Source organism: Ostrea edulis, chromosome 1, assembly GCF_947568905.1.
Source record: "Ostrea edulis chromosome 1, xbOstEdul1.1, whole genome shotgun sequence".
In the NCBI taxonomy this organism is placed as follows: Eukaryota; Metazoa; Mollusca; class Bivalvia; order Ostreida; family Ostreidae; genus Ostrea; species Ostrea edulis.
The window spans coordinates 63,014,886-63,026,486 of record NC_079164.1 but is presented as its reverse complement, the minus strand read 5'-3'; the positions used below and the strand labels follow the sequence as shown (position 1 = coordinate 63,026,486).

The 11,601-nt window shown below is 39.3% G+C and overlaps 2 protein-coding genes across 2 annotated transcripts; both read right to left on the bottom strand.

The window, feature by feature from the left end:
* Positions 1–289: 289 nt before the first annotated feature.
* On the bottom strand, positions 290–1,135 carry LOC130047993 (uncharacterized protein K02A2.6-like). Its single transcript, XM_056143906.1, has one exon. The coding sequence runs from the start codon at positions 1,133–1,135 to the stop codon at positions 290–292; it is 846 nt and encodes a 281-aa protein (XP_055999881.1).
* A 7,103-nt stretch (positions 1,136–8,238) lies between these two features.
* LOC130052112 (transient receptor potential cation channel subfamily V member 6-like) lies at positions 8,239–11,362 on the bottom strand. The gene has a single exon (XM_056156174.1). It carries the CDS (start codon positions 11,360–11,362, stop codon positions 9,173–9,175), a length of 2,190 nt encoding a protein of 729 aa, XP_056012149.1. The 3' UTR covers positions 8,239–9,172.
* Between the last annotated feature and the right edge of the window lie 239 nt (positions 11,363–11,601).

Below are 11,601 nucleotides of genomic sequence, written 5' to 3'. Positions count from 1 at the left end.
AATTTCACACTTTTAGATAAATGAAATTTTACATAACCTAAACTTGAATTTACAAACAAATTAATGCAATAATGTGTCTAATCACTGCATGAAACATCATTAAGCAAAGTCACTAGTTTGAATAGTTCTCCAGATACTTAGGTTTCTTGACTTCGCGTCCAGATTTGGTTCTGCGAATCGAATCATTGTCCAATGACGGTGGTGCGATATTAACGGATTTCCTGTTAGGCACAGAACACTGTTTTGATGCAACATTCAAAGTTTCTGTTTCAGGAGACTGTTTCAGAGTTTACGGTTCACGACGCGCTAACACAGGTGTATTCCTTGAATTCACAATTGGCGGCATCACATACTCGCCAGACGAGATTACGTGTTGTTCTTCCTTGGTTTTGAGGAGCATGCGATTGTTTCTTCTATACACTCTGCCACTTCCTGCTTTAACAATGTGCGAGCGAGGTTTGTCAGTATGTTCCACGAACTCAGCAGGCTTCCAACCTTCTGGCGACTGTATACGAACAGTGTCTCCAGGTTGACATTGTTCGCGCTCTTTTGCTCCACGATCATAGTAATGTTTCTGCTTCTGATGATAATCCATTAGCTTGGATGACACAACTTCTGACTGAATTGTTGTTGGTTTCCGAAGATTGTCACTCATAGGTAACTGAGTCTTCGCACGTCGACCCATTAGTCTCTGCATAGGTGATCCAATCTGCTCATCTCGAGGTGTGTTCCTGAGATCCAATAGACTCAAATACACATCATCTCCAGATTCACTGCATTTCTTGAATAGGTTCTTCACTGTCTGTACAGCTTTTTCGGCAAGACCGTTAGATTGCGAATACAAAGGTGACGAGGTTATATGCTCAATTCCATAACTCGCGACAAAAGACTTGAATTCGGCACCTGTGTATTGTGGACCATTATCACTGATTAACATGTCTATAATACCATATCTCGCAATGTTCTCTTTCAGGTGCTTGATAACGTTCTGTGAAGTTGTATCACGTTTCAGTGATGCCACTTCAATGAAGTTGGAATAGTAGTCCACCATGATTAAGTAGTGAAATCCATCCAATTCAAACAAATCTGTGGCTACTTTGCTCCACGGTAAAGAAGGTATGGGGTGTATCAACATTGGTTCCTTCTAAGGTTTGCGCTGAAATTGTAAACACGCACTGCAACGGCTCACTACATCCTCTATCTTATCATCCCTGGCCAATAAACAAGTTCCCGTGCTCTCTGTTTGCATTTTAGTATCCCCATGTGTGAAATGTGAATGATTTTCAGAGTAGACAGTCTTTGCTCAACTGGAATAACAATGCGTTCTCCACGGTAGATCACACCATTGTATGTTGACAGTTCATCTCTGAAGTCCCAGAACTGCAATACTTCCAACGGTTCATCAGCTCTTCGTGTAGGCCAACCATCACTAATGACACGCTTCAACATCTGCAACTGGTCATCTCGTTTTGTTGCATCTGCAATCAAGTCAGGTTTGCTACTTGTCAATGTATCAGCTTTGAAGACCACCATCTCATCATCCATGGACTGACATGTTTCTGGTAAGGGTAGACGACTAAGACAGTCCGCAAGTCCTAGATCTTTTCCTTTGACATAAACAAGATCAAACTCATACGGTTGTAGTTTCAACATCATCTTCTGAATACGCATTGGTGCAGATGTCATCGGTTTGCGCATGATAGTTTCTAACGGTTTATGATCAGATTCAATTGTAACATTGGTTTTGCCGTACAAAAGTTTATGGAATTTCTCACATCCAAAAACGACTGGAAGTAATTCCTTTTCGATCTGGGCGTAACGCTGCTCTGCAGGGATCAGGGCTCTAGAAGCATACGCAACAACTCCATTCTGCTGAACAACAGCAGCACCTAGTCCCTTCATAGATGCATCCACATTGAGAGTTACTGGCTGGCTGATGTCAAAGTATCTAAGAACTTTAGTTGAAGTAAGTGCTGTTTTCACATTCTCGAATGATTGTTCTGCTTCCGAAGTCCAATTCCAATCATCACTGGTCTTCAGAACTCTGAGAGGTGCGTTCAATTCACTCAGATTTGGAATGAACTTGGCAACATATGCTAGCATTCCAAGTACTGTTTCCAATTCTGTATGAATTTCTGGCGCTCTCATCTCGGTGATTGCTCTAATACGTTCCGGAGTAGGTTTTAGTCCTTCACCTGTCAATAAATTGCCTACATAGTTCACTTCACTTTTAGCTAGAACACACTTGCTTTTGTTAAGTTTCAAGTTAATGGCCTTAACCCGTTCAAGTACAGTTTGCAACCGACTGTTGTGTTCCCCTTCATCACGACCATGTACTAGAATATCGTCCATAACAACTTCAACACCATCTATGTTTCCAAAGTGGTTGATCATTTCACGCTGAAATACTTCTGCTGCACATTTCAGTCCCATCGGCATGCGCAAATAACGGTATCGTCCGAAAGGAGTGTTGAATGTTGTGAGAAGAGAACTCTTCTTAGATAGCTTAATCTGGAAGTAGGCCATGTTTGCGTCCAAAGTTGAAAATATCTGGCTTCCATGAACTCGAGTGACTATATCGTCTATAGTGCTCATAGGGAAATGCTCACGCAGCACAGCTCTGTTCAAGTCAGTAGGGTCTAGACAGATCCTTACACGTCCATTCTTCTTGCGCACACATACCATGCTGCTAACCCAACTGGTTGGTTCTGTCACTGTTGCAATGATGTTACATTTAACTAAGTGGTCAAGTTCTTTTTTCACATCGTCTCGCATTGCAACTGGTAATGGTCTTGGTGCATGAACAACAGGTTCCACAGAGTTGTCCACCTTCATATCATATTCTCCTGGTAAACAACCAACACTGTCTCCCATTACGTCTGAGAATTCTTGAAGGAGTTCACTGACAAACTAACACTGTTCACCATGTTCACTCGTGTAATGAGACCAAAATGCAAACAATCTGGTCTTCCTAATAGACTGATGTGTTTGGGTGTGTCCATAATCTTGCATGTTAAGTTGCGAAACAGAGTTTTGTACCTACATGGCAATGTTATTTCACCATGCACTTTTGTAGGGTTGCCACACACACCATGGATAACAGTACTGCTCCCTCGAATTGAAGAAACTGAAGTGAACAACACGTAATCTCGTCTGGCGAGTGTGTGATGCCGCCAATTGTGAATTCAAGGAATACACCTGTGTTAGCGCGTCGTGAACCGGAAACTCTGAAACAGTCTCCTGAAACAGAAACTTTGAATGTTGCATCTGGCTCCACTGTCAATTTCTAACTCCAGCGGTAATCCTTGTACATCAAAAGTAACAGCCCATTCACTGTCATCACTTGAGGCGACATGTACTGTTTCATATGAGTTCTCCATGAATGCTGTGTAACACTGCTGAACCATGCTCTGATCAAAAATGTCACATACATCCTCCCCTTGTTCTTGACAGTCTGAATAATGAACATGGCGCTTTGAATATTTGTTAGTTCCGCGTCCACGTGATTGTCCTCTGTATTGTTGAGAATTTTGCGAGTGACCTTTACACAGTGGTGAGGCTTTGAAATGTCCTTGAATGCCACACTCGTTGCATGTTTTGTTGAAGGCTGGGCATTGACGAAAAGCATGATGCTTAGTGCATTTCTTACAGTACGGGTGTTTCCCTTGATATCCAGGTTTGGGTTTCTGCTTCGACCTGGATGAACCAGCATAATTCACTGTCGGATTTTCAGTAAGAGTGTCAAGATGTGCTTTGGTAAGCTCTACTTGCCTACATGTTTGTATGACCTTGTCTTGTGTCAAATCAACAGCAGGAATTTCCATAAGTTTTTCTGTACACTTACGGTCATTAACCCCATTAATGATCATGTCACAAATGAATCCTTCGCGTTGATCGCCATACTCACAGAATTCAGCCTTCTTCTTCAGTTCAGAAATGTAGTCCATTATGGTTTTATTTCCACGCTTTGTGTTCAAGAATTCTTGCCGTTTAATGTTTCTATAATTGTGCACACCATAATGTCTATCAAACTTGCGAAATACAGTTGTCAAATCGTGTTTGTCCTCGGCCGGAACTGCTTCGATGCCTGCTCCCGGATCAGCTTCAACTTCCGGTGCCCATGTAAACGAATCATAAATCTTTATCGCCTCACGTCCCACGTTAGCAAGTAATACTCCTACCTTACGTTTTCCCGGTTTGTCATTAAGATCAAGCGCGTCGAGATGAATCAAGAATGAACGTTTGTAGGCATCCCATTCCTGAGCTGTCGTGTTTGGGTCACTGGTGTTAAATTCTGGCAAAATTCTGAACGAATGTGTTGACATGTCGTCCTTATCTTTCTACAGAAAATGTCCCAAGAGTTTCAAAAGTTATTCGCCACTTCCTCGTGAGCGGATGGCGACAGATACACACGATATCCGCACTTCTAGCACCATGTAATGTACTCTGTCAACACAGGTGCCATGCTTGTCTCAGTACTTTATTATCTCCCCTCCTAGAGAGTTACACAAAACAATAAACAGATCGTACACATAATAAGTCGCATACATTACACTAACCAAAAGTTATTGTTTGGTTAACTTTAAGTCAATCACACTCCATTCCATTTTCATGTAAATAATTGACTGGTTTTGTCTCAGATGTATTCCCTATTCGGCGTTGAATTTTTTTCTTCTTCTCTTTCCATAATTCATTCAATAGGCATTTATTGGAGTTTGCATGGTTCCAGCAGTCGAGAAACCACGTCAGGAAGTGTCATGTTTTGTTATTCATCTTTTTCCAAGGAGGCGTGGCTTTGAGGATAGAGGCTAAAGGGTGTTAATGGGCTGGGTAATTTTCGTATTTTGGCCTTAATCGGTCTTAATTTTAATTCTTAGCTGAGTTTGGGTTAATTCTCACTGGCTCTGGAACGTTTGGATTAGTTAGACGAATTTATGAGGAATTTCCGGTCGAAAAAGTTTGATCCATTACAGTTTATTGTTTTATCCTAGGAATCGTCGAAAATGGTATTTAGCAATGTGCCATTCTGCTATCATTACCTTAGTTTTTACTGAAGTATTTGGGACTTGTAGTTAGATCTTTTTTGACGGAATTCAGACTTCAAAATTATTCTAGAATTTTCTGCTGAAACTCTTCAGAATCAATCGGAATCCTTTAGAGGTATACCAGTTTCAGTTATGGGACGTAATTTTCCTCCAGTAGGACTGGGAGATGGTTTGCTAAATCGGTGTTAGGAAATTTTGTCAAAATTTTGCTTTCCATCATAGGAGTTATTCAGAGCTGACAGTCTTATGGTCCGCCTGAACTGCGACCACTTTATTGTTCATCTTACGTCACCTTTGAGATTACACATTTTGAAATGGTCATTTCAGAATTCAGTCTAATTTTGGTCAGGAATCCTGAAGTTTTAGCTATTCCCTTGAAAAATGCAGGAAATTCAAATAATTTACAACTTCATAATCACTATCAAAATGTGTCAATTTGGTGATACCAGTGACCTCATGGTTAAGTCACCATTGCTTGAGAGTACGCAATGGGGGTTCGAAGGGGGTAGCATAAAGATAAACGCTCCCCCATTGTGCCTCTAGGGGGCCTGGGTGACGGACGAGTGTGCATGTCGTCCACTCCGCAGAATTGAGATGACCTTGTTGTTAATTTATTACCTTCGAGGTTACACTTTTTGCAATGATCAATTTCAGAATTCAATCTAATTACTGGTCGGAAATCCTGAAAGTTTTAGATATTCCCACGAAAATTACAGGAAATGCAGGTAATCTTCAAGTTGAGAGCGCTTACCGAAATGTGTCAATTTGGTGATAACTTGGTCTTAGTAACCATTGCTTGAGAGTGCACAGGGGGTTCGGAGAGGGGAGCGTAGAGATAAATGCTCTCCCCTCGCGCCTGCGGGCCCTGGTCGACGACGAGGGTGCACGTCACCCACCCCACTGTTTAAGTGCCTCCAATTTCAAGTATGCATGAAGAATAAAGGAAAAACAAACAAATATCAATTTTTGTGGGGGACATTGTTCCAATGTCTGAGGCGGACTGGGGAGTGCGTTGGGGTAGTTGATCACTAATTCTGCGCCAAAACCGGCTCTCCTCCCCCCTACTACTAAAGCAGGGGGCAGGTATTTCACGTGTAACCTCCAGACGACCATTAAACTAGGTCAAGGGTCAGTGGATATTCATAGAAAATACTAATTTCTTGCATAAGTTGCTAAACTTTAATTCGTGGGGTTCTCAGCTAGTTCATAGCTGGGACCACATCCACCTCCTACTAAGGAAGGGGATGATACAGGCTGGTGTATGTTGCGACAACTGTAGGAGGGTCTACAAGCTTGCTCCGCACTTGCTAATTAAACCAGGTAGCACGCAGGAGACCGGTGAGATGCGCAAAGATCTCTACCTCCCTTAGAACGTGGGGACTCGTTCAGGTTCGGGCACCTATGTCCACATAGGGCCCCCGGTGTTGCCCCTACTTTGGTAGTCAAACTGGCACACTGGCCGCCTCCCCAGTTCCCCACAAAAAGTTTGCATGCAACCCTTTCCACCATATATGTAAATTTGTATCCTGTTTCTGATCCAATTAATAAATATTAAACTTGTATCACTCTTGTCATTCCAGCTGCTAAGCAGCCTATGAGGGATTACAGGGCAGCCAGTTAAGCTTCGACACACCTACTGGTCTATTCAGTATTAGGTTAAGGTCACTATTCAATTCGGGCAGTAGGTCAGATGTCTTGCGGCTGGTTGTGCTGTATATTAAGTTTATTTTAGCACAATTTAACATACCCTAGGTCAGGTCATGGTCATGAAGCCAATTCTTTTATTAATCAGTTATTACATATGCAGATGGTATATCGCTGAATAATGACCGCGGCTTTCCTTTGATTTTTGCAATAACCGTGGTCGAATTGTGAATATATCTATTTAAAATATCATAAATTTGCCAAATTAACTGTAATATTGTTTATCTAAATAGTGGACAGATGTGTTTATTAATCTCAGGTTCTACTGAAGAGCGATTACTAATGATGGAAATGAAATCGGACTTTTCCACAAAGTCGTCCTACAAATTGTCTGTTGTCTGTGCAATGCCTGTCACAAACTTCTGACAGTGCATATTCAAATAAGTTTGTCCGAAATCAATGCCCTTTCCTTGTCCAATTTGCACAAGAGCACAAGAAAACAAAGTCTGTGTATGAAAAATTCGTTTTCGTAATATGATGACAGTTTCAGTATAAAACTTTCATTTTGTCCGACACCGTGGCGTTCATCATCCGAAGACATCTCCTTGCAGGTGAATTAGTAACAATTTTGGTTCAACCCTTGATTATAGATATATTTTACCGGTGCTTAGCGCTATTTTGGAACATAAACTGTACGTCTTTTGTAGCTAAAGAGTAGGTCTTTTTGCATTCTGTTTTTATTTCAAATTTTAAAAAAACCTGTTTAAAAATACAGTTTTAAAGAATTTCAATTTGCATAACGAATTCAAATCATTTTTTTTTAGCCGATTGAGATAAGTATTTTACCGAGATCTCTCTCTCTCTCTCTCTCTCTCTCTCTCTCTCTCTCTCTCACACACACACACACACACACACACGCACGCACGCATGTATATACTGTACCCTGGGGTTCGGGTTGGAATAGGTCCTCAATACTCCTTGCTTTTCGTAAAAGGTGACTAAATAATCCTTCAGATGAGAGCGCAGAAACTCCAACAGGTGTAACATGATAAAGACCCCTCCCTGCTCAAAGACCGTAAGCAATGAACATAGGCCAAATTTTGCAGCCCTTCACCGGTAATGGTGACGTCTCCATATGAAAAGCGTCGGACAGGATTCAGCTCAATGACAGGTTGTATTTGCACTAATGTAATTATAACCATCATAGAATATGAGAAATGTTGGCTTTATACGAAACTCTTTTTCAGTAACCTGCCTCGATTAAACACTAATCATATGCAAAACATGCTCTCACTTATCGAATACGTTGCGAAACACCATATACAGGTGATTATGGAATATTCATAACTATTGGAAAATACGATAGATATTTCTTTAATTGTTTCTTGCCTCAGCGATTTGTTACGCAGATTTGAACATCCTAATAAATGTATAGGCTAGGTTATCTTCACCACAGGTACCTTTTTATAGTGCAAATAGTTAGAAGTAAATGGCAACAATGTATGTAAAAATCATGTTTATTATATAACACGGACAAAACTGTTTCAAATTCATTTGAATTTATTTTGAGACTTCATATCAAATTCATGTTTTATGAAAGTACAACATCTAAATACATGTTTGAAGAATTTCAAATTTAATATATTGCAAAATCGTGTTGATGACTTCAAGAACATTATTGCTGATATAAACACTTTTCTCGAAAATCACAATTTTGTTTATTTCCAGTAACAAATACATGTTAAAAAAAAATGTATCTCTTTGATATTGTCACCTAGAAATATTTACATTTGAACATCAATTTTACCAAGGTCATTGAAATGTGATGTAGATAATTTGAAAACTCCTTCACATACATGTACCAATGCCACACTTAACAATAACGTTGACGTCAAAATGCCAATCCGACGAATTACATTGAAAAGAACATTCACAGCCGTTCCACCTTTGTTTACTAACAATCAGGAAGAGTTCTAGAAAATGGGATATTACAAACACACATTAAAAATGTCAAGTTTACATTTGATATAAATACACGTGTGAAATAAAGTTTAATATACATAGTACTGATAATACGCAGATGTGCAGAAATAAGAACCCGATAATTAATGTTTTCACATGGTTGGTTGCGTGATAACAACACAAAAAGCATATTCACATTCAACAGTTATAAGAAAATTAAACATTCAACATGAAGATCATGCAAGGTGAAGATAACGAACAGTGATCAATCTCATAACTCCTATAAGCAATACAAAGTAGATAGTTGGGCAAACACGGACCCCTGGACACACCAGAGGTGGGATCAGGTGCTTAGGAGGAGTAAGCATCCCCGGATACCATAACAATTCTTATTCCGTATCTTATTCAATGCCACGCTATTTAAATTGGATTTTTGATCTTTCTGAGACATTCCTTTAGGAAGAAAATATTGTATTAAATGTACTAGCATATTCTTCTTGGGTGTAGAAAATTAAATGAATTCAGTTAACTTCAGGGAATTGTTGCGATCGGTCGCGATCGCTTCTTTCCACCACGAATGTAATGTCTTCGCGCTCGTTGATTACATTTTTGTTTTCATTTTTTGCATTTTGCATCAAATAGATTACCTCTTTATTTCCTTTTCGTATCAAGTCAATCACTTGACTTACATTAATTTGTACATCAGATTTCATTTTCTCTTCTTTGTCCTCCTTATCGTAAAAAGAATCGTCCAACGAGTGAACAGTTGTCAAACAGCGATACCCACTTTTGTTATTGTAATCTGGATGAGGTAACTCTCGCCGAGTCCAGTGTTTTGCCCTATCGATACATGGTACAAGTTTAACCAGAAAAGGAGTAATCATGATATCTTCAAATAACTCTATCATGCACAGTTTTTGGTACTTGTGATATGAGTTTTTTTCCTTGTGAACATCTGAAAACGTCTGAGACATTATGGCGATAAGAGCATTCAGCAGGTGAATAAATGACAAAATTGCAAAGAGCACGAACATTGTATAGGCTAACCACGGGATTCTTGATTGATTTAGAACACCGATATCATTGAGACCAACCCCCAACTTAAACATGGTTAACAGTGACTCTCCAAAGGTATGGAATTCCTCTGGATCTTCACCCGTCCCTTTGAAAAGGACATGCATGGCTGTAGTAAACGATATCAAAAGAAATGTGAATATAAAAGAAAATGGAACAAAGTCCCCAAAAAGCCCAGCTTTCATCATGTATGTGAAAACAACAAGATTTTTAAAAAAGGGAGAAAAATAAAGCATAAAATACCATCCACATAACAATAAGCATATCAGGTGATAGTCCCAATGTGTCCGAAAAAAAGTAAGTACAGATTCTATTATAGCACCAACAGACACCACAGTCAAACAAATGATGTAATCAAGATTATGCCACACTAATCCACGACTTCCGCAACAACAGCGTGCAAGTAATTTATAAACAGTCATAAAGGCAATAAAAAAGTAAGTCAATCCGACCAAGAGAAACACAACTCCAATAACAGTGGGATTTTCATTTAAATCACACGAATCTAGGATTCCGTCAGAACATACCAAAACGTCAGACTTTTGCACGGTCACTATTGTTGCGAAAATAATGAAGAATAAGTGCATTACCAGCCAGAAGGCCATGGGAACAAAATAGGTTTTCCACTTCTTCTTTAAGATGAATTGAACTATTTTCTGGTTAAGAATTTGAAAAGCTTCTTTCATGCTACACCGTGAGTCAAATAACATTTCTAATATTGAAAGTTCTCTATTTTTTTGTTCATCGTTTTCTATATACCGCATTAATCGGTCAAATTCAGTCACATCATATGTTCGGATGTCGAAGAGACCATCCTTAGCATTTTGGAAACAGTACACGTCTGAAATATTAATAATGTAGTCAAAGATTTCACCGACGCCAAGCTTGGCAGACAATTGCAACGGTGTCAAGTTTTCTTTATTTTCCCAGAACAAAATATCTGTAAGTTTAAAACTATTTCTTTTATCTGAGGCTATCTCTGTGTATTTCTCCCACAGATACTTAAAAGCAAAAGTAACGTCGAAAATCTTATCTGGGTGAGTGTCACCGTATTTGATAAGCGAATGAAATAATGTATCACCCCCACTGTTTTTCCTTGAAATGAATGCGTCGTTTTTTAGAAGTTGGTCTACAATATCTTTCGAGTTTGAATCGTTTGCTTTCAGCATGAGAGCGGCTACCGATAACGGCAGCTGTCCCATAAGAACAGTGTTCTTGAATTGGATTCCATAGGCATTCTTTTCTAACAATGTTTTCGTCTTACAGCATTCTAGAAGCTTTCTTACAGCTTTATAATTCCCCTGAACTATGGCAACATGTAAGGCAGTTTGGCCGTCAACATCTTCAGATAAAATGTCACCAGGGAGGTATTTCAAAAACTTCTCGACACATTCACAGCTCGGATCATATGTGACTGCTAAATACAAAAGTAAATGATTTTTCAACGCTTTCTTGTTCTCGTCATTGTATCTTTCAATATTTTTCGATATCTCCCTTAAATGACCTCGAACCCCTTCTTTATCTCCAGAGTCAATTTGCTCTCTTATACTCTGAATAATGGGACATGCCTTTATAAATTGAGTGTCACAATCTACGTTTTGTTCATCTGTATTCTCCAAACAATCGCTGCCGCCCATTCTTGGAAATCTGCAAAGATAAAATCATAACCTAAAAATTGCGCGGTATTCAAGAGCACCTAATACTAGCAATAGCAATAATAATAGATACATTAATGCTACATACCTGAAATTTTAATATTGTTTCATTCATTCAGTCAGAATAATTTTACGTCACATAGCAAATTCTATGGTCGTTATAACTATCTAGTTCGTCAATACAACCTATCATTGGGTCAAATGCTGTCTGACGTGTTTCA

What these genes read in the sequence shown, in the direction of transcription:
- LOC130047993 (XM_056143906.1), bottom strand. Translation starts at nt 1,135, where the DNA reads ATGTTGATACACCCCATACCTTCTTTACCGTGGAGCAAAGTAGCCACA.
- LOC130052112 (XM_056156174.1), bottom strand. Translation starts at nt 11,362, where the DNA reads ATGGGCGGCAGCGATTGTTTGGAGAATACAGATGAACAAAACGTAGAT.